The following is a 27,820-nucleotide window of genomic DNA, read 5'->3' as shown; positions in this document are numbered from 1 at the left end:
AGAGGAAATGCCCCTCCCCAAGGCGGCAGAGCCAGGGGCTGGGGTCTCTGCTCTACTGCCACCCTCGTCAGAGGCTGCAGTCACAGACCCTGGGCACCTGGAGCCATGCAAAGCACAGGTGACTCCTAGAGGGCTACACCTGCCGGGGAGGGCCCAGGCCTACAACCTGATAGCCTGCGTTACCCTGGGGAAGAAGGCCCAGCCCTGCCACAAGCCATGCGGCTTTCACGGAGCTGTCTGGGTAAGATGGGTATCAGGCAGCACTTCCCTCATGGGGCTGCTAGGGAGATGGAAGGATAACGTTGTTGTGTGGTGGCGCACGCCTGTAATCTCAACACTTGGGAGGCGGAGGCAGGAGGATCGCCAAGAGTTTGAGGCCAGCCTGGGCTACACAGTGCGTTTAAGGCCAGCCTGGACTACACAGTGATGAGACCCTGCCTCAAAAAATAAAAACAGATCACACTGCCAAGGCTGCCTTGGGCGGCCAGATCAAGGACAGACAGGTTCATCCACCACGGCTGTCCCAGGCTGTCCCTTCACTCCCCAGACACACTCTGAGCTCCAGCTTTCCCCACAGGGGCACAGGATGGGAGGGCACCCCAGCGAGCTTGCTCAGTCCCAGCCACGGACAGGTGACAGGGAGCGAGGGACAAACTCAGCCTGCCACCTCCTGAGGGCAGCGGCAATAGGCAGGCAGCTCCCAGCTAAGCCTGACGGGGAGGGGCCGCGAGCTTGGGGAGCGTCACCCTGAGTTACCGAGCTGGGCGGGCAGGGGTGGTGAGTGTCCGGGTGCAGCCTGGGGCAGAGGTTCCCAAGGAGGAAGCAGCTGCCAGGGATGGGGGCAGAGGCCGCACCATCCCCCTTGCTTGTAGACTGGCTTTTTTCTTTGCATGGCTCCCGGGGGTGACGAGCCCACTTCCCCAAGTGCACAGAACACATCCCACAGCACCCAGAGCCACAGAGGAAACCAAGTCCGCAGTAAAAATTATACTTTTATTTGAGTCACCAGGAGAAAGATTCACTTGTGGTTCAAGTCAAATGTTCAAAATCATAACAGGCCCGAAAGATCGGATTTGGAGCACAAGCCCACAAGGGAGGGACCAAACAGACCGAAAGGGACGACAACCCCATATAAAAAGACGAGCGGCGCTTCACACACACACAGACGATGAAATGCTTGGACAGAGGCAGATCTCACAGGGTCACTTGTTTCTTTTTAAATACAGGCTTGTGGGATGGGGCTGTTCTGTTTTTTCCAGCTATAAAAAAATAAAAAAAAAAAAAAGGCCCAAAAGTGCATTATGTGAAAGAAAAAAGGCAGAAATGAAGCACTAAAGTTTTCCCTGGAGGGGTGAGAGGGAAGCCGGAAACGGTATTGGGAGAGCCCACGGGTGCACCGTGGGGGATTGGTCCCGAAAGTCATGGTCACATTCTAGCTCCAGGCCTCCTGGGTCCCGGATGAGAGTAGCTAAAAGACCTCTGCCCAAGAAGACCAGGGCTCCGCCCAGCCCGAGATTGTGTGCTTAGGGTGGATGGTTCCGGGCCGGGCCCTGGGTCCTCCAGCACCAGGGACAGCCCCTCCTCTCTGCAGGCGCACACGCCCCCTTCCAGGACAGGGAATAGAGGGAACAGCTGCTTGTCTTGATTAGGAAGGGAAGTTTGGGGGTCGCCAGCCCCTCTGGTCCCTCAGGAGGGAGGTGCCCCCCGACCCTCGACAAGACACATCCTGGGCCTCTGGTCCCCAGATCCACATTGTGCTTTGAGATCAAGAGGAAATGGAACAGACCAGAGTTTCCCCTCTGTCGCCTCTGCCCCCCAAACTGACCAAGAGGACACAGCCCCCGCTGCAAAGCCCCAGGGTAACGCCAGCTGCCCACCCGTGGACCGGGGCGCTTGAGGCAGGCATCCGCTGTGGGGCTGAGCGCGTGGGGGGCCCCGCGCTGATCCCCAGCACCAGGTGCCAGCTGTGGTCGGACTCCAGGTAAAACTGGACAGAGACCCAGGGGAGCGACGAGACTTGAGATGAACAAAGCCAGGAGAAGAGCGTCCCGGCCCGGGTGCGAAGAGGGACCCTCGGCATAGCACCATCTTCCTGTCTCTCCCCGAAATCTGCTTCCGGTTCTGGAGCCCTCCGCCCCACCTTGCTACACGGGAGGCTTGGGCAGGGAATTGGTCCAAGGTGCCACTGGCACGGGTGAGTCTGGTCCTTCAGGACCCAGGAAGAGGACACGCCTATGGCCAGGTGGACCTCCTCCCCCCCCCCCCGGGTGCCCAGGACACCACTCACCCTGCCCCTGTGGGTCCTCACCTGTCACCCACCCACCCCATGCGTCACCTTGGAGACACCAAGGTCCCTGCCGGCTGCTGGAAGCTCTGGGCTTTCGTGGTGCTGGGCAGGGGAGGGGAGGCCGGGGGCGTCCCCAGAGGACTGGGAACAGGCAGGAGAAGGGGGCTGTGGGGGCAGCTCAGCGCCCCTCTTCCTGCAGCTGCGCCAGAAACCTGACCCCGAGCCGCCTGCCCAGCCGCTCTCTGGGCAGCAGGCGAACTCTCAGGGGAGGAGGAAGACCTGCGGGGGCGGGCGCTGCTCCCCGGTCACCCCGAGGGTGGCGGAGGGTAGGAGGGTGCACCCTAGTCGCAGCAGCCCCCTTGGCGAGGAAGGGAGGGACGGCCCACCTCGGGGTCTCCGCCAGGGGACGAATGGATGGAGCCTGGGGCTGGAGGACAGGCGGGTGGCCCAGGGCGGGAAAGGCGACCTCGGGTGGCATCGTCCCAGCCCCGCTCTCATCCAGAGAGAGAAAACCAAGAAGTCGGTCGAGGGAGACTGGCCACAGAGGGAGCCACTACGGTGGCAGAACAAGGCCGAAGCAGCTGGAAGAGGGGCGGGGACAAACAAGCTGTTGCAGATCTTAACAGACAGACATGGAAGGCGACGGTTGCCAGGGGGACGCGAGGCCACCTCGCGGGAGGGCGCGGCGGGCGCGGGCTCAGATGGCCTCCACGTAGTTGGCGGGCAGCATCCCCGTGTCACCCGTGCGCTCCACGGTCCCGTACATCCAGCCGTCGTCGATCTGCTGCACGTTGACGATGGTGTCCCCGTCCTGGAAGGAGACCTCGTCCTCGTCGGCGGCGCTGTAGTCGTACACTGCACGGTACCGCTTCTGGGGGGGACAGGACGGTCACTCGGGGCCCCCTGCGGGCTGCCACCGGCGGTGCTGGGGGCCAAACCCAGTCCCGCTGCACCTCTGCGTTCCTCCAGGGCCGGGCCCGGGGACCAGGGGCCGAGAGGGGGCGGGGGCCGGGCTGTGCCAGGTCGTGAATTCACTCCTGACTGAGTCTTAACTTCCGGGAGAAGCACTCGCCCTTTCACAGAGCACCTGGCGTCCACTAAGGGTCAGGCAGGGACAGAAGGGTTGAGGACAGTCACCCCGACCCCCCTGCCTCAGCACGGATGCAGTAAGGGCACAGACGCGGGCCAGGCAATGTTTAAATATCTGACATGCTGTTTGCTGCTACTGGGATTATTACAAGTATCAGTATTTTCTTTCTTTTTGTTTTGTATTCTCAGATAGGATCTCCCGGTGTAGCTCAGGCTGGCCTTCAACTCAGAGATCCTCCTGACTCAGTCTCCTGGGTGCTGGGATCACATGCAGGCACCACCACACCCAGCAAATGTCACACCGTGACCCTGCTGCCCCGTCCCTTACCCTGCTGGCTATCTTCAGGGCACATGCCATACTAGGGCCTGGCGTTATAGATCTACATATTTATTGCTCTTACTAGCATGCAAGCTCCCAGAGAGCGGGACAGTAGCCAAACCCAGGGCAGAGGAGCAGCTGAGGGGCTAGCGGTCACTGGAATCCCAGCCTATCCCCAGTACCCGCGCTGTGTTGTGCGTCCACAGCCAGAGGCTCCGGGGCTGCTTATGGCAGCTGTTTCATTCCCCTGGGATCTGTCTCTCTGCCCTCCCACAAGCTGCTTTGTTTCCCAAGCCCCTGGCATGGTGGTGACCCAGCTGCTCCCACCAGGGGACAGAGAGCAGGACTTACAGGCTGAGACCTTCACACTCAGGACTGCTAAACCAGAGCCTGTCTACCCTCCCTGGCTCCCAGTATGTGAACCAAGGATGCCACTCTGTCTTCAGGGGACACCCGAGAGCCAGCCAGCAGGGAGAAACTTCAAGGTGGAAAAAGTGAGCTGGGCGGGGTGGCGTATGCCTGCGATCTCAGCACTGTGGGAGGCTGAGGCAGGAGGATTCCAAGTTCACATCTCAAAGAAAAGGGTGGAGGCTGTCGTTCAGTGCAAAGGCCCTGGGTTCCATCTCCAGTACCAGGGAAGAAAAATAGGCTGGAAAAAAGTGCTAAGGGACTGGTGAGTGGGTCAAGGGACACAAACAGTGGAGACCCACTAGACACAGGAGGAAGGTCTGGGAGGAGCAGGCAGAGATGTGAAGGGTGTGAGGTCTCTTCATGAAAAACGGGGCCATCCCACGCCCGGAGAAGCCCACACAGAAAGGGGCCTGTGTGCACCCTGGAATCAGAGCAGGCAGTGGCCCCGCCCCAGAGAGCCACTTCCTCTAACTTATGAGGCTCCTCACACAGGACAGGGGTGCTGGGCGGGGTCAGAGGCAGGAGGACCTGCGAGCCCCCCACCCCACTGCTTCCCACCGCCCCTACTCACCCCACCGCCGCCTGGGGCGCTGCGCTGTACGGAGCCGGGGCCCGAGGGCACACCATAGGATGGGGTTGCCTGTTGCTGCTGCTGCTGCTGATAAACTGGGGGGTTCAGGGATCAGAGGTCAGGGGTCAGAACGCACCTGGAGCCCCCCCCCCAAAGCCACTGTCGTGCCAAGGTCACTCGCTCCCCACCCAAAATCCCGTCACCCGTGCACGTGTCCACGTCGGGGACCCCCCCACAGGAGCTGCGTCCCCCACACCCACAGCCTGGCACAGCTTGACCCCTCGCTGGGGAGGGGCTGGGCTTGTGACGATGTTGCGTGTGGCCTCTCCTGCCCTCTCCTGCCCTTGCACCCACACCAACCGGGGGCGCTGGTCGGGATGTGGTGCAGCTGTGGCTGCTGCTCCGGGGGCCGCCGGTAGCTGCCGCTGTCCTGCACGTCCCTGCGGTCTGGCTCCACGCCCTCGACACCGCTGGGGCCCATGCGGCTCTTCTCAAACTCCTCGTGGTACTTTATCTGCAGAGCAGGAGGCTGAGTCAAGAAAGATCCCAGGGCAAAGCAGGGCAAAGCAGCCAGGACCCTCCCAGCGCCGCACCAGACCCTGGGAAGGAGGCCGCTATTCTGGAGGCTGAGGCAGGAGGATTGCAAGTTTGAGTCCAGCCCTGCCAACTTATCGAAACCCTGTCTGGAAACAAAAAATGGGCTGTGGGTGTTACTGAGGGTCAAGGGGCTTGGTTCAACTCCCCATACTACAAAAAAGAAATCAAATAAAGCAAATAAAAGGCTCTCAGAAGAGATGGGACCCCCGAGGACGGTGCTGCAGGGCAGAGCCTCGGTCCACAATTCCATCAAACCAGCCACAGAGGACCTCAGAGCTGCGGGTGGGATGACAGGCACCACAGGGCCACGGTGTCCCTGCCCCATCACTCCACAGTGGCTATGGCTCCCGTGTGCCAAGCTCTTCTTAGAAGGTGTTCGTGTCACAGCCTGCTCTGGGGATCTGCTCGGTGCCTGGCCCTTCCCTGACAGAAGCGAAGAGGTGGCTGGAGGCGCCTTTGATTTGGGATTTGTTTGAGACAGGGTCTTCCTATGTTACGTAGTTCAGGCTGGCCTTAGATCCTCCTGCCTCAGCCTCCTGAGTGCTGGGATGACAGGCGTGTGCTGCCACCCCTGGCTATGACCCCACATTCCTGCCACTGACCCATTTAGCACAAGCCTCCCTAGTCACGTGTATTGGATAAATGACACAGGTATCACCTTGCAAACCGGAATGCATGTTGCAGAGCCGCTCCCCCCCCTCCCCCGCCAACGTAACATAAACGACACAAGCATGAGAAAATGAGACGCAGGAGTCCTGCAGCTTCAAGGCACGCACGTCCACACTGCACCCGCGCCCAGCCGAGCTGAGGAGGAAGTGGGACAGAGGGACAGGCTGAGCAGCTCCTGCCACTCCCAGGGGGCACTCAGAGCAGGCCACCGGCTCGAGAAGGGGGGGGGAGGGGCAGGGGACGGAGGAGGAGGAAGCGGCCCGGGCCGACGCCAGCAGGCCAGGGACGCTGGCTGGAGGCCGCCGTCACTTCCTGCTCCCCGGGGCGCCGCGCTGCCCTGTGCCCGCCTGGAACACGGTGGCTCCGGGTACGGGAGGGAGAAGGAGGTGGGTCCGGCCTGCCGTCTGCTGGAGCAAAGGAAGGACCAGGGTTGAGGGACCTGCACAGGGACAGGCAGAAAGCGTGTCCCACAGGGGCACGGGTCAAGGCCAGCCTCCCGTCCCTGTCCCTGTCCCTTCCCTGGGTGGCCAGGCAGGAACCCTGACGCCCTACAGCAAAGCAGGCTGAGCACACCCTGGGGGACACAGCCAGCCCTGGGCAGACAAACCAGCGGGAGGGACCCCAGTCGCCACGGGACAGCGTCACCTCCCTCTTCTGGGGATGAAGGTCGGGGTGGGGCGGGGGTTTCTCCTCTGTCTACTCTGTTAATGAAAACGCCAAGCCCAAGCTGTGGGGGGGACAGGGGACAGAAGAGCAGAGGGGCGGGGACGCTGGTGTGGCCTGAGCCCTAAGTGTGCCTGGAGGTGACCCGCGGGGACAAGGGTCCTGCGCCGAGGTCTCCCGCCGGCTGTGGCTCTGCACCAGCGATGGGCAGCAGGGAAGCCGGGCACCGCCCCCTCGGGCCCTGCGGACTCATCCCTCAGTGCGCTCTCCGAGCCTCGTCCCGGGGCCCAGAGCCCGCTCACTCCGTCACTCACTCCGGGGCCTTGGGAGAGCGCCTTGCCCCTCTAGGCCTCAAGAGGGGCAATGCTGCCACCTCCTCCCTGGACACCTGCCAGCCCTGGAAAGTGTGGGTGTGTGCACACAGACGTGTGCGACTGGCTGCTGGGATGCATCGCACTCTTTAGAAAGTCCAGGGGTGGTGGGGTGCTCAGAGCTGCAAACAGACTTTTGCAGGGTGGTGGTGCATGCCTGTCATCCCAGCACTGGGGAGGCTGAGGCAGGAGGATCCCCATGAGTTCAAGGCCAGCTTGAACTACATAGCAAGACCCTGTCTCAAAAAACAAAAAAAAACAATAAAAAAGGCAGAGAAAGTTCCCAGAGTCCAAGGGCTCAGAGCTCTGATCTTCCAGGAGCCCTGCACGGGGGTCACCAGGGCCCAGGCTGCCCTGCAGACCCTGCGTGTGACCAGTCCTGGTCTCCATGGGAAGAGGCTGCGTCCCAATGGACTGTCCCTGCCAGCCAGAGCCCCCCCACCTCGCCCAGGCTCTGGGGTGACTGCTGATGCTGATGTTCCTTTTCTGACGCTTCTGCTTTGACTGGTGGAAACCACAGCCTGACTCGCCACAGCCCACGGGACTCACGGAGCACGGGCTGAGGGTCAGCATGCAGGCGGGGCGGGGAGCTCGGACCCACTGGCCGGGCTGTGCTTTTTATTTTATTTTATTTTATTTATTTATGTATTTATTTTTGTTGTTGTTTTTTTGAGAGAGGGTCTCACTATGCAATTCAAGCTGGCCTTGAGCTCACTTGGAAGCCCAGGTTTGTCTCAAACTTGCAACAATCCTCCTGCCTCAGCCTCCCGAGTGCTGGGATTACAGGTGTGCGCCACCACACCTGTGTGGTGTGCTGAGCACCCGTCTTGGGAGCCTGCGTGGATCCCTTCCTTCCTTTCTTTCTCTATGAGCCCCAGGGTATTTTACAGATGAAAAAAGCAAGGCTGCAGAGGTGGGAGGTCAGAAACCATGTTCTCAACTAGCACCCTTAGCTGAGACTCACATGCATAGATTTGGGCTCAACTTCATTAGCAACAAAAAAAATCCAAACATCCATGCACAACATAATACCTGCAGCAATATCACACAATGGAACATGTGTCACATATGGCACGAACGACCCCCCCCACACACACACACAGCTGAACCATTTTCCCCGCTGTTCGGCAGGGATGGAGCGGGAATCCAGGGCTTTGCACATGCTAGGCAAGCGCTCTGCACTGAGCTGCACCGCTGCCGGGTAGGTGAATCTCTAACATGATACCGTGTACTCTCCAAATTAGAACACAAAACCAGCGTTTGGGAGTGCACAGTTCTATGTCAGAAGCGCAGAGAACCAAGCAAGCTCCAAAGCGAACTGGAGGATCCGCATCTGGGCACACTCACCAGTGTACAGGAAGGGGGTGGCCAGCCCTGTGTGTGCATGTGTGTGTGTGTGCGTGTGTGTGTGTGTCTGTCTGTCTGTCTGTCACTGGAGATTTAACCCAGCGCCTCATACAGGCTAGTCCTACCACTGAGTTATGTCCCAAGCCCTTTATTAGTAGTAGCAGTAGTAGCAGTCGTGGTAGGGTTTTCATTTTCCGACACAGCGTTTTGCTACGTAGCTCCGGCTGGCCTCGGAAGTGCTGGGATTATAGGCGTGAGCTGCCATGCCCAGCTTCAGCCAGTTCTGTGTGTGGTTTGGGTTCCCTCAGCGGCCGGGGACATGGCCAGCTGGGGACCTCTGACTCAAAACAGCGGAGGGCACCACAGTGACCCCCAGGTGTGCGTTCCATGGGCGCCCTGGCGGCTGCCCAGCCCTGGCAGAGCTGGTCCAGGCCCACGTCTGCACTGTGTGCACCAAGACGTGGCCTCCGAGCTCCGAGATCAGCCCGGGGACACCGCTCAGGGCTCAGGGCAGTCTGGCCTGCGGTCGCTGCTGCGAGGGTGATCTCGTCCTCGGCGTGGACGCCTGGGCCCCAGGGAGTTCTGTTACTCAGATGCCTCAAACAGCAACTCCTCCTGCCAAGGGAGCGGAGGGCCTGGCAGCCGTCCAGGGAGGGTGGCGGGATGTGCGTCACAGATCGCGCTCAGGCACTAGCACTCACCGCGGAGCTTTTCCCTCCTGCAGCGCGGGCGCTCGAAGCCACCCCGGCCCTCAGCCCACAGCCACGTGGGCAACACAGGGCGCCCCACCACCTGCAGCGCGCGCCTGGGCCCCGCATCTGCGTCTGTGGCTGACAGCAGCGCCCTGCCCCGTGCGCCTGGCTGGCCAGAGCCACCCAGGTTGCTCTCTGTCCCCCGAGTGCGTGGGGACCTCCATCTACCACCACTCACAGGAACGCTGGGAGCAGGGGGCGTGGTGAAGCGGTGGGTTGTGACACAGGAAGGAAGATCGCTGGAGGGAGGCGGCTGGGCGGAAATGCCGGTGATGTCAGCACCCAGGGCAGCAGGGTCTGCGCCCTAACGCCTGCCCCGCCCAGCAGAAAGACCAACCTCTGCAAAGCCAGGAAGGGCCCAGCCCCACCCCACAGATGGACGGCAGCCCCAACCCTTCCCTCTGTTCAAGCCACCGCCGGCCGGCCAGGGGGCAGCAGGGGCGGGAGCTCACGTTGCTGATCTGGTCCTGGGTCTTCTTGATCCTCTGGAGCTCGGGGGTGTCCGCCACCACGCTGAAGCCTTTGCCCTTGTTCTTCTCAAACTCCTCCTTGTAGCGCACCTGGGGAGAAGGGGCCAGGGTCAGCACGGGGGCGGCAGGTGATGCCCCCAGGAGATAAAGACTTAAGATCCTGCACAGAAGCACAGCGCCACGCGCCCCGAGCGGTGCCATCCACACGCACGCACGCACGCACGCACGCACACAAGCGGCCCCATTTCACAGAGAGGAAACCGAGCTGTCCTGGGGCAGAGCCTCTCACAGGACACCAGAGCCTTGACCTCGCTTGGCCTGGCAGCCAATGCCCAGAGCCCCAAGATGAGGAGACCCCTGGCTGCCGCCTGCCGCCGCAGGGCCCTCGACCGGAAGCCCCAGGCAGGGGTCACCCTGCCAGGAGGGGGCCCGGCCCGCCGAAAGCGCGGGGCTGCTAGGGAGCGGCTGAGGGACGGCTGCGCCAAAGGACGGTCGGTGCCGGAAAGGTGGCCCGGCACAGCCCAAGCGAAGGCCGATCAATGAGCCTCTGACGGCCCAGGCTTCCTGAGCCCGCCGGGGTTCCGAGGCACCCGCCATGGGAGGGGAGAGAGGAAGTGGGCGGGGACAGGGGACAGTGGGGCCAAGACGGGGACCTGCCGCCCCACTGCGCGGTCACCTGACAATCCTGAGCAACTGAGTCGGGCTTCCCGGGCTGCAGGAAAAGACTGAGCACTTGTTCCACCTCCCCTGGGGGTTTGCGGGACGGGGCTGCTCCGAGGCTTCCAGAGGTTCCCGGGCCCCCTCGGCAGCCATCTGTTCCAGGCTGCACAGCTGCCGGGGCTGTTGTCCTGAATCAGGTCAGCCCAGGACATGGGGCCTCCGGAGCACCCTGTTCCCAGCCCAGGAGCCTGGGGCTCCTCCGCCCCTAGCACCCAGCTCTGCACCCTGACCTGACCTGACCCCCGCATGAGCCATACCCGTCAGGTCCCACGTTTCACTGCAGACTGGGCATGGTGCATGGGCTGCAACCCCAGCTACTCAGGAGGCTGAGGCAGGAGGATCACAAATTCAAGCCCAGTTGGGAAACACAGTGTCTCAAAAAAACAAAAATATGACGGGCGTAGTGGCGCAGGCCTGTAATCCCAGCACTAGGGGGGCTGAGGCAGGAGGATCATTGTGAGTTCGAGACCAGCCTGGGCTAAAAGTGAGTTCAAGGTCAGCCTGAACTGCATAGCGAGACCCTGTCTCAAAAAGACAAAAAAAAAAAAAAAAAAAAAAATCCCCGAAAACTGATTGGGCTGGGGTGTGGCTCAGTGCTCATCAGACTGGAAGTCTGAGCAAGGTAGAGGGCCCACTTCAATCCGCTACTCGCTGGTGACCTTCGGCCACAGTCTTGACCTCTCAAGGTTCAGCCTCCAAATCTGTAGTGGAGACCAAGGACCAGGCATCAGGCCCATGACGCAGACTGGGGTCCGAGGCCACAGCCGGCGAGGGAAGCTGTGAAAGCGCTGTCCCCAGCTGTGCTGACCCAGCGCCAGGCCTGCTCCCTCCTCTGTTTCCTGGCTTTGCAAGGGTCAGGCCCTCACCCGGGGGAGCCATCGCCATGGTAACATGGAGTGACATCAGTTGGTTCCCAGGCCCGGGAGCTGCACCCGTCCACTCCTTGCCAGGAAGGGGGATTCATTTTGTTCTTCATGAAGGCCTGACAGGGCGAGCAGGATGAGCAGGCGGGGTCACTTTGGTGTGAGCCCAACCAAGCCAGCTCCCCTCTCCAGGTGGCCTAAGGGGACAGGTGAGCTGACCTCTAAATGCCTCCCACTCTAAACTGAGCGTGGTGGCGCACACCTGTAATCCCAGGACTCAGGAGGCTGAGGCAGGAGGACTGTGTGAGCTCAAGGCCAGCCTGGGCTACATAGTGAGTTTGAAGGCAGCCTAAATGACATAATGAGACCCTGCCTCAAAAAAATCCAACCAGAATTGCAGTAGTTCGAGTTCAAGGCCAGCCTGGACTTCGGAGCCAGACGCTGTCTCAAAACAAAAAACGCCCCTGGCTCTGGAGCTGGTGATCGGTCCTAAGCACGCTGAGGCCCTACCCAGAAAGTCAGATGGGGAAAGTCTAAGGGGCTTTAGGGCTGTGAGGGGTGGCAGGCAGCCAGGCTGAGCCCTACCACCAGGCAGGTCCCGATGGCCCACATGGGAATGCCTGCCCACTGTAGGACGGATCACGGGGCTTAGTGTGGTGGCTCTGGGGTCTCCGCCCAAGGTCACCCACCACAGAGGTCCACGGGGGCAGAGCGCGACTCAGCACTTTGGCCGGAAGACGCCACCCCAGGTCAGTGCCCAGCCTCCCACCCTGGAAACGCCCAGGGCAGCGCTGGCCTGCCGCCTGGGGCTCCTGCCGCCCACTCGGCCTTGGCAGTGCGATTCTGCTTTCTGTTTGTGGGTCCTGACTCTCCCCGGCTGTGTCTTGTTCATTGCTACCCAGCCCTGAGTTCAACGGCCATCCCTGCCCCCTGCCCAGAAGAAGATGAAGAAAAGATCGTGACTTAAAAAAAAAAAAATGTATTTAGCACCAGGCATGGTGGTAAATGCTTGTAATCCTAGCACTCAGGAGGCTGAGGCAGGAGGATCACCACAAGTTCAAGGCCAGCTTCAACTACACATAGACCTTGTCTCAAAAAAACAAACGTATTGAGCAAAATATACCACCAACCATTTCCAGTACTGGGTCTCTACTACACGCTAGGCCTATACTATGTAACCTATCCCCGCCCCCTCTTTTTGTTTTTTTTTGAGACAGGGTCTCACTATGTACTTCAGACTGGCCTTGAGCTCACTTTGTAGCCCAGGGTGGTCTCAAACTCGCAGAGATCCTCCTGCCTCAGCCTTCCAAGTGCTGGGATTACAGGCGTGCACCCCTATGCCCAGCTCAATAACCTATCCCCTTCTATCAGAAAGGAAACAGTTTTTGAATTAGCCCCGCACAGATGGGGAAGAGAGCTAATGAGAAAGGCCAGAGATACAAGGGGGTGTCAAAGGTCTCTGTATCCATTTCCGTCCCTTCCAGAACAGTCACTCAGACATTTATTAGTGCTGGTTCACACCAGGGAGCTGGATGTAGTGGCATAATCCCAGCACTCGGGAGGCTGAGGCAGGAGGATCATTGTGAGTTCAAAACCCGCCTGGGCTACAAAGTGAGCTCAAGGCTGGTTTGAACTGCGTAGGGAGACCCTGTCTCAAAAAAAAAAAAAAAAGGACAAAATAAAAAAGAAACACCAGAGGCAGCCAGGTGCCCCCCAAGTCCTGAAACCCACAGGGCCACCTTAGGAAGCTAACCCCCACATCACACATGAGAAAGCACGGTCAGCTGTGAGGCTGAGTGACATTCCCCCCGGAGGTGCTGCCTGCCGTGCACCCACCCTCCCCCGCGGCCTCCCCACAGTGCCAGCAGGTGCCGATAAAGACGAAACAGAAGAGACCCTCCTGACACTGCTGCCTGGCCCGAGCCCCCTGCACTGCTGCCCCATCAGCCTCGTGGTGGGGGCTCACAGCTGCTTCTGCGGGACAGTTCTGCGGTGTCCTGCAGCGCAGGGGAAACCACAGGTGTCCCAGACACCTAAAGTGCCACTTTGGGGACGAATATAGCAACAGGAAGACAAATGAAGTAGAAATAGCATGGGCAGCTTCCTAGGCAGGGCACAGAGGGCGGTAGTGGTGCTGCGGGCGGCGACCCCCACTTCCCTTCTCACCAGCCCCTGCCCCGCTGGGCCACAGGCACCAGAAGCCCAGCCAGGCCGCGCCTTCCAGCCTCAGACAGCAGCTGTAGTGGAGGTGTTGGAAGAGGAGGAAGCCAGGCAGGGCAGATAAAGCCTCAGGCCACACACAGCTGGTCGGAGCGGGGACGGGGCCCTTCCCTCCCCACCTGCCTGCCCTGGCCCCAGCCTGAGTCCCCCGAGTCAGCCCGGAGCTCCTGCCTGGCCTGGCTTCCTCACGCCCACATTGGAACCACCACAGCTCAGAATGCGGTCCTGGGCCTCACTTAGAGCCCTGCGGGGCCCTGGGAACCTGTATCCCCACCATCCTGGCACCGGCTGGTGACCCCGGTGGCCACGTGGATGCCACTGGGCAGGTCCTGCAGACCAGGGAGGAGCACAGCAAGCTGGCCTGGAGCAGAAATCCTGCCCCGGGCTCTGGGCACAAAGCCAAGTGCTTCTCCCACACGCAGCGTCCCCGGCTGTGTGGCGGGGATGGGAGCCCCTTTCCTGGGCGGCTGCAAGGGGGAAGCAAGGCCAGGGACGCTCCTGCGGGGACAGCCCCACGCGCATGTGCAGCCTGGCCTCCTCAGGACACCCGTCCCCCCGGCCTCTCTCGGGGACCCAGGTGCGTCCGCAGAGGAGTCTCACACCTGGGCTGCCTGAGTTCAAGGGCGCTGCACCTGGGATCGAAAGACCAGCGCCCTCACTGCGTCACCAAGCAAAGCCCAGCCCTGCCAGCCTTGGTCCCCAAGCCGGGACATGGAGGGGACCGTCTCCCACTCCGCCCCTAGTCAAGTGGGCCAGTGGGAGGAGGGGAAATATTTCTGGATTAGGAGGGTCTCAGCAGCATCAGGGCCACCAACACTCAGACAGGAAACCAGAAAGGACCTGTCCCCACGTCCAGCCAACCTCAAAACCACTGGCATCGCCTGTCACGGTGCACAGTACACAGGGCTGGCGGAGCACTCAGGGAGCTCACTGGGCGGAGCGCGGCACCCCAAGGTTTTGGGCTTAATGTTGTGGTCACCTCTGCTGCAGCCTGCTGACCTTAGCCTGGCCCTGCCCTAACCTCCAGTCCTCTCCCTCGCTCTCTGGCATTGGAGATTGTACCCAGGGATTTTTTTCTTTTGAGACAGGCAGGGTCTCACTTCACAGCCCAGGCTGGCCTTAAGCTCAGGGCAATCCTCCTGCTTCAGCCTCCCAAGTACTGAGATCACAGTTGTATGCTACCATGCCGAGAGCTTACTTTTTATTTTGAGACCCGGCCTTACTAACTAGCTAAGTCATTAAAGTACCCAGGCTAGGCTGGAACTTGAGATCCTCCTGCCTTGGCCTCCGGAGTACTAGGGTGAGAGGCGTGTGCCACCACACCTGGCCAGACCACTGGCTTCTTTCTTGCTCAGTGTCCCCTAACCAGGCTGCACCCCTCCCCACACCACAGGGCTCAGGAAAGTCAGACACCTTCACACCTGCCCTGCAGGTTGGAGAAGATTTGGGGTTGCTACAGAGGGAAGCTGTGCAGCCTCAGACTGCAAAGACCGGGCCCTGTGAGCGGCTAGGTATAAATGGAGCTGCTTCCTGGAGGAGGCGGGCTTTCGGGGGCCCAGGGTAGAATCAAGCAGACACACACCTCTCCAGGAAGCAGGGCCTGGCTCTGCCCCCACCGAAGTCAGGAAGTGTGACGCAAATGCGTGGGGGCGGGGCGGAGACAGGCCAGGATAGCAGCACCTTGGCCCCAGGGCCGACCGCAGGGGAAGCAGCCCCGGGTTGCCACTGTCCACCCACTGGCACCTCCTGTACCTGGCTCTGAAGCTCGCTCTGCTGCTTGAGGCGAAGGTTTTCCGGGGTGTCGGCCACCATGGTGAAGGACTGCTTGGGGTAGTGTCTGCAGGACAGAACAGAGAGGCGTCACTCCGAGCATCCACTTCCTCTTCACCTCGGGCAGTTCCAGGGCCCCGTGGCCACTGCCTGTCCCTGCGTGCAGGACTGCTCCTCAGGCTGGGCCTGAGTCAGCCAAACCAGGAAGGCCAGAGGCCTGGGGGCTGTCCTGAGTCCCAGGGAGGCCATTGGTCACTCAGAGTTTCCAATTCCTGTGTCTGGGACAATCCATACCCTGAGGCCTCCCATAGAGAGGTCAGCGAGACTGGGTCACCCAGGACGGCTGCGGCAGGCTGGGGAGAACGAGGGCAGGCGGTCACGGCCAAGACTAGAAACGGAAGCCAGGTGTGGTGGTGCCCGCTGGGAATCCCAGCCCTGGGGAGGCGCAGGCTGGAGGCTAGTGGGTCTGAGGCCAGGCTGGGCCACACAGCGGGCTCTGCCTCAAACAGCAGAATCAGAGACCAACCATGCCCAGGAAGGGCAAGAGGGCACAAGACAGGAGGGAAAGGCGACACACACGGGGATTCCCGGAGGACGGAGTGACAGAGAGCGCAGATACCCAAAGCGGCGTTTCAGCTGTCCTTGGATCTAATGGGCTTTCTGCAGTGCTGGGAATCGAACCCAGGGCCCCGAGCAGACTTGAGGCAAGCGCTGTCACTGGCTACATCCCAAGGCCTGGCTTAATTAGAGGGTGGGGAGCAAAAGCAACTTGAGACCAGCAAAGTGCCCTCCACGGGACGGCAACGACAGTCAGCGTCTGCCCTGCGCCCGAGCGCGTCAGATCCTCACAGCCCCGCTCTGCGCTAGCGCAGTCGCCGTCCCCCTTTGACAGACAGAAGTCAGACAAGAGGCCACGTAGGACCAGATGTGCGCTGCGCAGTCTCCTTGGAGTCCAGCACACAGGGCTCCAGCCGCCCGTCTCAGGTGGGACAGCCCAGGGTCCTCAGCTGCAGACACAGCGGGCTTGGAGGTGGCAGGAGGCAGGGTGGGACCTGAGGACAGCCCTGTCATTTCACAGGGAGCGAACTGCGGCTGGCCCTTGTCACTGCTCTCATGGTCTTGTCTCCCCACCGCTGCCCGGACACAGGACACAGGTTTGCTCTATCCATTAGATCCGCCCCCAAGCGCCAAACACGCCCGTGTTCCCTAGGTATCTGTTGAATAAACAAAGGTCACACTAGGCGTTGAAGCTGGGCCAGGACCAGAACTTGTGTCTCCAATGTCCTCCTAGGTCACCACAAGATCCCACAGCAAACCAACAACCAGAGAGGCAGCCCGGTGCCATGGTGGTGGTTGGCACGCGCATGCCGGGTAGAACGGCGGCGGCCACGTGGGCCCAGCTATTTCGGGGACTGGTGGGAGGCCACTCCAAGCCAGAGCCCAAGGTCCGGGCATTCTTCGCTCTGGGTGACCAGGCCCACCACAACTGTGACCACTGCAGATCCCAAGGAAGAGGCGATGGCCCCCCGCGACCTCCATCCGGGCCTGGCCCAGCTGGGGAGTTGGCCCTGAGGTGCCACCTGCCCGTGACCTCACCAAACCTGGCACGCCATCAGCGACCTGTGCACATGGCCACTCGCTGGGGAGTGCGCTGAAGGGCAGGACTTTGGGGGCGGACAACCCACTCGATAGTGCCACAGCTAGCAGGGCACAGCGCTGGGTGACCTTGGCGAGTCCTCCTCCGCTCAGGACCAGGCTCCTGCCCTGCCACCCACGCCATCCCTGAGAGCAGCCCTCGCTGCACAGCGAGGGGAGGAGGACAAAGGCAAACACAGGTGCCCGGTCTGGCAACACGAACGGCCCACAGATGAATGCAGGGAGAAGGCGGTGGTCCGGCCCCCGGCCTGGCCCTGCTCCATCAGCCAGGGCCACCCACAGCTCAGAAGCACGTTCGAAGTTTCCGAGCATTTGGGGGCAGGAGAGAACTAAACGGGACAAGAGGCCTGGCAGAACCGGCTGGCCTGAGGTCACAGGAGGGAGGGCTTCAGACATGGCCCTCCCCCAAATTGGGGCGGGGTGTGGCAAGGACACGTTTCTGTCTAAGTAGGAGTAGACAGGGCAGACATGGACCGCTCTGGGTCAGACACGCAGGATCAGTTCTGAGAATGCAGCAGCATCAAGACAGATAGGGGAGGGGCTGGGGATTTATCTCAGTAGCACAGCACATGCCTGGCAAGTGCAAGGTCGTGAGTTCAATTCCTGGTATGGGGGGGTGGGGTAAATGGAAATGCGGGGGGAGGCACTGCACAAAAACAAATCCAGGGGAGCCGCTGCTCATGATAGGTTTCCCTTTTGCAGGAACGCACAGGGTTAAAAAGCAAGGTGCCAGCTCCGGTGGCCCAAGGACAGCCAGATGTGTGCACAGCCAGCCACTCACACCCTCTCCCTCCCCAGAACAGGGCTCCCACAGCCCCACGCCACCTCTACAGCGAGAACGGCGTACATACAGAGGTATGCTCTGCAGGACAGGGGCAGCTGTGTTTCCAGCCGGTCACACCCCCCCCCCTGCACACCCAGGCCATGTCCCTCCCTGTGGCTCGGGATCAGGCTCCCTTAGGCACCACCATTATCCACAGTCTCAGCCCCCTAGAACCAGAACACTAATCCTTTCAAAAAGGAGGGGTGGGGTGAACCAGCGTAGACTTCAACTTGGTTTAATTTGCTGGGGGTGGTGGAGGATTTCAATCCCGCAGCAGATTAACCAGATTAAAGAGCACCTCCGGGCCTTCCCACCACCCCCTGCACAGGCCACGTCCCCCTGCTGGGTCAGCCCCCAGCCCCCAGCCCCAGTGAGACAACCCTGCGTCTCCTCCCTTGCTCACTGGCTTCAGGTTCCCATGGCAACTGCATCCTCAGCTCCAGGCAAGAGAGCACAGAGAGAGGGGTCCACGGGGTATGGGTGGGGGCAGGGAGAGCCGCAGACAGCACAGGCGACCTCAACCAAGGACCAAGGAGAGGCCCACGAGGGCCAAACCAGGAGGTCTGTGCAGAAGCCCAGTCACAACTGAGGCGACAAGGACAGGCGCCCGGGTCTGTGGAGGGAGGTGGCCCTGCCCCTCCTCCCACCAACAGGACTGGCTCTAAAGTGGGCTCCGACTGACCTGACTCCTCCCAGAAACAGCAGCTCAAAGCCACTGGGCTGTCTCCCTGACCTCCGGTCCTCAGGTAACTCCCCTCGCCAGCCATCACCCTCAGATCCCAGGCTGGACAGAGCGTGTGCGAGGGAGTGCACGTGTGTGTACGTGTGTATACGTGTGTGCGCGCACGTGCCTGGACTGTGGTGAGGGGCCGCCGGGCGGGGTAAGAGGGGCAGTGGAGTCCACAGCTCAGAGCTGCCCAGCCCCCGCCCCCTCCTCCCTGCTGTCAGGAGCTGCAGGAAGCAGCTAGCTAGGACAGGACATGTGGGCACAGGGGAAAAGACTTGGCATCCATGATGCCACAACCAGGAAAAGCCTGGTGGCCAGGAAGAGGGGTGGGCAGCCTGGCCTTCAGAACACTGCACAGCCACAAATTAGCCCTGTCCCGTGTCCCATGCACCCTACCCTGAAATGCACCACCAGGCTTCAGCATTACCGGCCAAGCGTACCGATGCACATTTATAATCCCAGCGTTCAGGAGGCTGAGGCAGGAGGACTGCTTGCTGAGAGCTCAAGGCCAGCCTGAGCTACACAGTGAGACTCTGTCTCAAAAATACAACCACGACAAAATTCCAGAGATAAGGGTCCTCTGGGGACAGACAGTGACCTATGTCAACAGGCAGGCAACCTCTGTCCCAACAGAGGGGTCACCCTGAGGACCTCTGAGTCACCTTCCTGCTTGGAAGCTCTCAAGGGCAGGGAGGATGCTGAGAAGGACAAGGACTCCCGGGTGACAGGGACAGTGTCTCTCTCTGCCACCAGCTCTCCTCAGAGGAGGAACAAGGACAGAAAAGACCCGCACAGCCCAGCTCCCCTTTCTGCAGGGCCCTCAACCCTCCAAGCCCCAGACCCCTACAAAAACCACAGCTTTGTTTTCAAGGAGGAATAAAAATACATCGACAAAAGCAACAAGGAGCTGTTGATTTTACCAAAGGGAGAAAGAAAAAAAAAAACAAAAAACCTACCACCAGAAAAACAGCCCTGACATCCTGCCACCTCTGGTCAGAGCTGCTGATTCCAAAGCCCCTGCTGGGAAGGCTGCCCAGGGCCGCAGGAGGACTCCTTAACCCACTTTCCCAGCCTCCTGTCCACCGGCCTGGGGGCAAAGCGCTGGAGACAGGAAGCAACAAGGAGCCATTGTCCGACCAGAGGGGGAAAGGGAAAGATCAAGGGCAGACTGGAGGAAGAACTTACCAGCCTTTGGGGACTGCAGAGCTACAAATGAGAAAGAAAATAAAACCAAGCTGGGCATGGTACATGCCTGTCCTGCCATCGTTCAGGAGGCTGCGGGGCAGGCGCGGGGAGTTCAAGGCCAGCATGGGTTACAAAGAAATCCAATGCACAGACCTTGCCTCAACCTAGAGGGGACAGAGCTCGGTCCCCAGCCCCCCAGCATCAGGGAGGTCTCCGTCCTCCAGCCCCGCAGCCCAGGCCTCAAGCACACTGCTGGGCGAACCCCGCCATCTGTGATCGATGAAGAAAGAAAAAGGTGCGGCTGAGGCGCTCTTCTCCAGGCCATGCCCAGCCCTGCACCCCAGGCTGGTGCCCCACCCAGCACCCAGCCTCCTCTCCTCTCAGCCCGGCCCTGGGCAGGGCATCATTTGCAAGATGGGGAACAGCTTGCCCGGGCCAGGGGTGGGGGAATCTCGTTTACAAAACAAATCAAGGGCATCAGTGTTTCTCCAACCAAAGCAGGCTCGCCCCACCCACCTGGAAGTCAAGACACACAGAAGCGGCCTTTTTCCACTTCCAGTCACTTTCAGAGTGTCAGTCCAGCCGCCCTTCAGCTCAGGGGCTGGCCCGCAGGCTAAGCTCACACCCTCACTGTGGGTGCCCGGTACCCTAGCAGAGTACGACCACACCATTCACCCACACCTATGGGGCCTGCAAGGGCTTGGCAGCCTGGAACAGGGGTGCTATGCAGGAGGACGGGAACGGGAGACAGCTCCACCTGATTGCCAGGATTCAGGAAGCTGACAGCTGCTAAAGGACGGGGCCAGAGGCAGACAGAAAGCGGGAGGGGCACTCAGAAGGCTGAGGCAGGAGGATCACTGTGAGTCTGAGGCAGCCTGAATCACGTAGCGAGGCCCAGAAAACCCAAATAATGACAAAGACAAAGAAAGAAAGTAGGAGGAGAGGAGGGTCCGGGGCAGGCTCAGCAGTCGAGGGCTGGTCCAGTGTGGACAAGGCCCCAGGTTCATCCCCAGTGGTAAACCAAGGGGAAAGATCAACAGCACCGGGCACAGTGCCTGGCACACAGCAGGTGCTCTTTGGTGCACGGTCCGGCATCCCTGGGTAGGAATTTTTTGTTCTTTCTTTGAGACAGGTTTTTGCTATACAGTTCAGGTTGGTCTTGAACTCACTATGTACCCAGGCCAGCCTCAAACTCTCCGAAGTCCTCCTGCCTCAGCTTCCAAGGTGCTGGGATGACAGGCGTGCACCAGCACTCTGGACAGGAGTTTTTAAGTGTGGGGAAACAAGGCTCAGACAGGTGCAAAGACTCGTCCAGGGTGGAGCCGCGTCTGGCTCGCTCACAGATGCCCAGGTCTCTCCTCTCAGCCGGGGCCTTCCTAGCTGGGCCAGAGGCCAGAGATCAGCTGGATATGGCTGAATAGCGAGAGAGGAAAGCAGAGGGGGTTCTCCGGCCGGACACCAGGAGACGGGGGACCTGCAGCCCCTGCACTCCCACTTGTTGCTTCTAGGCTCCCCAGAAGACCGTGAGACGAAGCAAGCCAGGACTGAGGCGCCACGCTCAGAAGTGCAAAGGAAACGAGGGCAGGCCTCCAACTCCTTTCTCAACTCCCAGCACTCGCTGAGTTCTGGGGCTGAGAGCTAGGTCGTGGCGTCTCAGGAAGCGATGGAAGATGCACTCCGGCACCCTCTCCTCCGGTTCTGTGGAGTCCAGCAGCCAACGGGTTAAATGGCTCCGCTTCTCTGAACCCCACCCGCTCCCCAAAGGAGGGAAGAAGTGGCAGAGAGTCAAGGCTTGTGTGAGCCCATAAGAATTCAAAGAATGTCCCATTTCCCTTGGGGCTGGGAAGGGCTGGGGGTAGCAGAGCCAGGGGCAGCTGCAGGAGGAACAGCAGCAGCAGCAGCCTGAGCTAAGCCTGGCCCTCCCTCTACCAGGACACCTGCCCGGGACCCAGCGCTTCGGAAAGGACGGCGTTCCCCCACCCCTGGGGCTAGAGACCTTCTCTGAAAGCGGCTCTCCCGGTAGCTGGCACAGGTGGGCACAGAGCAGCAAGAGGTAGGCAATAAATGGGTGACGAGCAGTCCAAGCCCTCAAGGGGTAAGGCCAGGGTACAGGAGGGAACTGGGTGTGACCACGTGAGCGACAGCTGCTCAGAGGGACCTCAGGTCCCAGCCCCTCTTGGACAAGCCCCAAGTTTCCCTTCCTGTGTGAACTCTGGTTCCTAAGAGCCTCCTGTCTGAGCATTAATCTCATACTCCCAGGCCTTGGCATGCAAGAAACTGTCAGGCTTTTCTTCCTGCTCCCAAGGGGAAGCAAAACGCTAGATTCAAATCAGACCTCGATTCATTTGAATACTGAGTGTGCCACCTACGTGCAAGCGATCTGACCTGCAGCCGCAGCCCAGCAGAGGGCTGCGAGGTCTCACACAGGCCTCGGACCTAAGGCTGAGTCGGATTTGCTACTCCTGGGGTTGCAACAGGAATCGGCAGCATTCCTTGGCTGCAAGAGAGGACAGCAGTGTCACACTGTGCCCTCAGCCACTGCTGACAGAAGAAGGAAAATGACCCAGCACTTGGGAGGCTGAGGCAGGAGGATCACTGTGACTTCGAGGCCAGCCTGGGCTACAAAGTGAGCTCAAGGCCAGGCCAAATGAACCGCACAGTGAGACCCTGTCTCAGAAAGACAAAAGAAAAGAAGGAAAATGAGGAAACAGGAGGGAAGGGAAGACCAATCCCCATGACAACGGGGTGTACACAGGGCAGGTCCCATATTCCCAGCCCTGTGATCTTCACGAAGTCCCTTCCTGAAGCCTCAGTTTCCTCTCTGGTAAAATGGGGACAGGAAGAGCCCTTGCTGCACCTTGGTGTTGTGAGGACACACGATTGTGACACGGGGCAGGGCGTCCAAGATCATCCCGCCGAGGGGAAAGAAGGAGGCGGCGAGGGAGCAGGCGCCCGCCCACCCCGGCCAGGCCGCGGGACTCACGCGTTGCAGTAGGGCTTCTTCTCGTAGCCCTTGTAGTTCTTCATGTTCAGGGTCATCTTGCAGGTCTCGCAGTGGAAGCATGCTTTGTGCCAGAACTGCAGGTGGAGACAGGGACACCCGTCAGACACCAGCACGCCACAAGCCACAGCTTCCACGGGGCATGGCGCTCCCAGCCCACCCCCAGCAGGCAGCCAGGGAGGGGCGGGGCGGGAGCAGGCGGGCCTGGGGGTGATCAGTGTCAAGAGCCCGTGAGGTGCCAGGTCAGCCTCAGCTCCCTCGCGGGCCTCGCTGCGCATGCACAGCGATGCTCAGGTTGCTAAGAAGTGGAGGTGGACGGGGAAGGGGCAGCTCTGCAACCACACAGGGCCTGAGAAGGGGAGGCCCAGCCCCCCGCACCCCGTCCCTGGCCCCGTCCTCCAGCCTCGCCTCCGGACCAGGAGCCGGGGAAGTGTCCTGTGCTCCGGGCCCTGCACCCCGGGCTGCGTACCCCTCCCTTCTGCACCCCCAGGAGAAAGCAGGTAGTGCAGCACCCAGCAGCCTGTGCCCTGCGGGGCCCAAGAGGACACCAATCAAAGCTGGGGGACCTTGGGCAGTGCCTGACGGCGGCTGGCACCTCCCAGGGTCAGGTGCTGGGTGCAGACCGCAGGGATGGACCTGGGGGTGGGGGAGAGGGCAAGCGATGCGAGAGCGGGGACCCCACCCCCGGGAAAAGCCGTGCAGCCCTGGCAGATTCCTGTAAAGGAGACATCAATTCAGCCCCGCAGCCCCAACCTCTGATCCGGATGGCTCTTCCGTCCCTGTCCCTGTCCCTGTCCCTGTCCCTGTCCCTGTCCGTCCCGCCCTGAGTCAGCGAGCTGGAGGCCTGGGGGAGCAGGGGCCTCAGGGCACTGCTCCCAACTCAACCCACTTCCACCAGGACCACCACGCCAACTGCAGGGGTGGCGGCTTCCTCCACACATGGCCCTGTGCAGGAGAGCCGCAGGGAAAACCTCAGACTGCAATCTCTTGAAGGTGACAGGAGAATCCCTCTGCGGAGGAGGCAGCTGAAGTCCGGAAGTAAAGGGATGGGAGTCTGAGCGCCTCGGACTGGGACCCCGGCACCCAAGTCTGTCACCTGCCCGACTCCCCACGGTGCACAAGGAAAGCTGCAGCAGGGTGGTCCCTGCCCCCAGGCCGCAAACATGATGGCCCCCGCCCGTGACTGGCCCCTGCACTGCCACCCCCAGTCTGGCCACCTTTGCCTGGGAGGAGCCACTGGGCCCCCGCTTCCCCCAGCCCCGGAGGGGCCGCCAGGAAAAACATTCTCGGAATCCAGACCATGACCCACTTTGCACACAGACCAGGGAGTACGCCGTCTCCACTGCCGGAGCGATGGGGGGGGAGGCAGACACCCCACTGAGCAGATGGCCAGCCCGGCGGCATGGGGCAGGGACAGAGGCTACGGGCCAGGCTGGGGTGCAGGCCAATACCAGGGCTCCACGGAATGCACCCACTGCCCAGGGAGGAGGAGGAGGCCCTCTAGAGGGGACAGCTCTGTCCCCCTGGCCCCCCAGAGGTCCCTGCCGTCTTGACTCACAGCCCAGGCTGGGACGGGGGACAAGAGTGGCCGACTGCCCCCCACGGGGGCTCAGGAGCAGCACACTGGAAACAGCGTCCTGAGTGCCAGCAGGGTGGCGGTGCCGCGGAGCTAAAACCACTGTTCGGGGCACCGGGACAGGCAAGGACATGCGGTGCAGTGATGCACACCTGTGATCCCAGCACTCAGGAAGCCGAGGCAGGAGGACCCCACATTTCAAAAGAGAAGACTTCAGGTAAATATTCCTGGGACTCAGGAATCAGGAGTTAAGTGAACCTGCTGCCTTCCCGGGTTCACAGGCCATAAGGCCCCAGGCAGGACCTGCACACAGGGGAGAAGCCACTCGGGAAGGCGCCCTCTCACTCCCTCTACCTTCCCAAACCCCTCTGCAGAAAACCTGGCCCACAGCAAGGGAAACAGAAGCTGGAGCACAGATGCCCCGCAAGGTCCGCTCTGCCCTCCCTACAAGGCTCCGGAGCGGGGACAGGCACCTCAGGTGACAGAGCCCATGGCCTGGGGCCCTGCCCACACGGCTGTGATTCAGGGTTGGAGCATGGGACCTTCACCTCCCTTCCTGTTGCCTAGGGTTTCGTTTTTTTTTTTTCCTTCCTCCTCCAGAGGCGTCGCCAGCCCCACCCTGGCAGAGTCACCAGCTTGGCTCACTGGGCCACCTGGGCCACTGACTTAAAAAGCACCGATCCTGCCGCCAGGCATGGTGACATGCCTGTAAGTGCAGCTCTCAGGAGGCTGAGGCAGGAGGACTGCTTTGAGTTTGAGCCCAGCCTAGACTACAGGACTCCATAGCAAGACCCTGTCTCAAAAAAATCAAACAAACAAACAACAACAAAAAAAATACAAAACAAAACCAAAAAAAGGTCAGATCTTGCAAAGAAATAAATAAAATAAAAAACATACAGATTGCCAAGTGTGGCAGCACATGCCTGTAATCCTGCCACTCAGGAGACTGAGGCAGAAAGATTGTTGCAAGTTCAAGGCCAGCACAAGCTACAAAGTGAGCTCAAGGCCAGCCTGAACTGCATAGTGAGACTCTGTATCAAAAAGACAAAAGAAAAAAAAAACAAATTAAAAAAAAAAAAACCACAACTCTTTGCTAGATCTCCACAAACTCCAAGGCCACTTTTCTTTTAATTGGAGGTTGAACTCAGGGCTCACACTGAGCTCCATCCCCTGCCTTTTTATTATTTTTCATTTTGAGGCAGGTTCTTGCTAAGTCACTAAATTGCCCACACTGAGACTGAACTTTTAATCCTCCTGCCTCAGCCTCCCACATTGCTGGGATGTCAGAGATGGGGAGGGGTGTGGTTGTGTGTGTGTGTGTGTGTGTGCGCGCGCGTGTGTCCCGAAGTTCACACTGAGATATGCAGAGGTGAAAGTGCTTTTCAGTGAGGAGAAGCTGAACAGGACCCTGGTTTCGAATTCACCTATCCCAGCCTCACGTTAAGGGTTCATTATATACAGGAGCTCTTGGGCGATTCCTGGGGAGCTGGAACCAAACCAACCCACCCCTTCCTGAAGGTCTCCACCTCTCTCTGAAGCCAGAGGCAGCAAGCCAGCCAGGGAAGTGGGACTTGGCAGGATTCAGCCACACAAGTCCCCAGATGTAAGTAATGCTCAATAAATACCTGCTAAATGAAAGAGTGAATGAGGTCACCCTGTTTCTCCCCCAGCTCCAATCCGAGAAACTCTTTGGGGAAGCAAACCTCCACCTCCTTCCTGGAACAACAGAGCGATAGCTACTTATCCACTATGCAAAGCACTCTGGTCCTGTGGGCTGGGGGTGAGCTGGCTTTCGGAGGTGACAAGGCTTCTACCCTCCTGTGCCCCTGGGAGACAAGGCTGGGGAGGAGAAAAGACCAAGGACAGGGTTGTTCTGGGCTCCGGGCCATAGGGGACTGCAGGGAACCAGGCCAGGCAGAGCTGCATTTCCAACCTGCAAGTGGGAAGCCTCGGGAAGCCCGGTAGGGACAGTGCCTAAGGGGCAGATCAGCACCCACTCCTGTCTCAGCCCAGCATTCCTCAGGCCCCTACTCCCCACTCCAGTGCCTGTCCCACCTGTCCTCCCTGACACCTGGATATTACAGTCCTCTGGCGCAGGACAACAGGGAGAGGATAGGTCTTTCTAGCACCACTTCCTAAAAGTAGAAGAGCTCTAAAAACAGAGGGTGCCAGCTGTGGTGGTGCATGCCTGGACTCCCAGGACTCGGGAGGCTGAGGCAGGAGGATCGTGAGAGCTTGTGGCCAGCCTGGGCTACATAGTGAGTTCAAGGGCGGCCTAAATTACATAGCAGGATCCTGTTTTTAAAACAAAACAAAACAAAACAAAAAAAAAAAAACGGATAAGTCTGGGCCACGGACATAGCTCAGTGGCATACGCACGTGCCTGGCAAGCATAAGGTCCTGAGTTCGATTCCCAGTACCGGAAAAAAAAAAAAATGGGGAAGTCACCCACTTCTACTTCCCAGGGTCACTCCCCACCGGGATGTCTTCTTTCAGCTAGGGACAAGGACATCCGGACAGGGTGATCTGCAGGTCCTGCCCTCTCCTATCTGACACGCAGCATCAAAGGTCTTCACAAGGGGCTGGACTGAAAGGTAGGGAAGGCACAGCCTTGACAATACCCCCTGCCAGGCAAGGGCACCATCACACCCAACAGATGGGGATACTGAGGCCCAGAGCCTCGCGTAAGACTGGCGCCTCGGACAGACAGCCTCACCTCAGCCAGTCAAAGCAGACAGGAAGAGGAACTTCAGGACCCCGACGCGGGGCCAAATTCCCCCACTCCAGGGAGTCCAAGACCCCCGCGGCAAGCATGGTTAAGCTTTCCAGGGGTGGCCGCTCCATCTCCAGGGGCTGGCACGGTCACCTGGTGCCAACCACGTCCCCTCCTCCCCTGTCACCCCAGCGCCCACGTCCCCTGGCTCCAAGAGCAAGCTCGAAAGTGTTTCTGAACCTTTCCAGCCCCGCCCCCTCACCCTGACTCAGGGGCCAAAGATCAAGGAGGAAGTGTGGAGGGGGGCGGGGAAACAACCCAATGAAAGAGCCTCCCCAGAACGAAGCCCGCGCCCCTCTTCATGCAGTACCCCCCTCCCGCCAGTGTGGTCAGGAAGGAGGGTGCATTTGGACTTGGAGCCTGACGAGGGTGGGGGACACAAGGTTGATGAGGGGGCCAAACGGGCCTTCCCCAGACCTGGGCGGGGCGCCCAGCGCTTCTAGGAGGACCGGGTCCTACCCCAAAGCTTGTTGGAAACACCCAGTTCCAGCCGCCACCCCCTCTGAAAGTGTAATGGTAACCAGATGAATGAGTCCAGCACGGGGCGGGGGGGCTCCTAAGCGTCCTCAGGGGACAGGGCATTTCCAGAAGGCCACCCTCCCCGCCCCGGCGACACCTCCCCCTTCCTTCGGCTTCCCCAGAACTCAGCCAACCCCACCCTCCATTAGAGAAACCTGCTTTGAAAAGTTAGCTCTTTGTTCTGCAAGCCGGGTCTGCAAGCGGAGCACAATTTCAGGGGATCCCAGCAAGAAGCGCGCCACCTACCCGCCCACCCACTCGACCCCAGCCCCAGACCCCGCCTGGCTCGGACTGGGCTGCACAGCCCCGGGAGGCGGCTGCTAATTCGAGGTGGGGGGCTGGGAAGCCTTGGGGGAGATTCGAGGGTCCCCCCAGAACCACCCCTCCACCAGGGGGTTCCGAGGTCGTTCAAAAACGGGGATCTCGCCCGAGGCGCCCTGC

The 27,820-nt window shown here is 60.3% G+C and overlaps 1 protein-coding gene across 1 annotated transcript; it reads right to left on the bottom strand.

The window, feature by feature from the left end:
- Positions 1-972: 972 nt before the first annotated feature.
- Positions 973-22,588, bottom strand: Lasp1 (LIM and SH3 protein 1; the record flags this gene model as incomplete). Its single annotated transcript, XM_005394289.2, is given in 6 exon segments — positions 973-3,158; positions 4,678-4,772; positions 5,038-5,191; positions 9,529-9,636; positions 15,102-15,186; positions 22,494-22,588. Coding segments are annotated over 6 exon segments (711 nt in total), but the record flags the coding sequence as incomplete, so codon positions are not given.
- Between the last annotated feature and the right edge of the window lie 5,232 nt (positions 22,589-27,820).

Source organism: Chinchilla lanigera, unplaced genomic scaffold (assembly GCF_000276665.1).
Source record: "Chinchilla lanigera isolate Chin_1 unplaced genomic scaffold, ChiLan1.0 scaffold00050, whole genome shotgun sequence".
Taxonomy (NCBI): domain Eukaryota; kingdom Metazoa; phylum Chordata; class Mammalia; order Rodentia; family Chinchillidae; genus Chinchilla; species Chinchilla lanigera.
The sequence above is the reverse complement of the archived record's forward strand: the minus strand, read 5'-3'. Positions and strand labels throughout refer to the sequence as shown.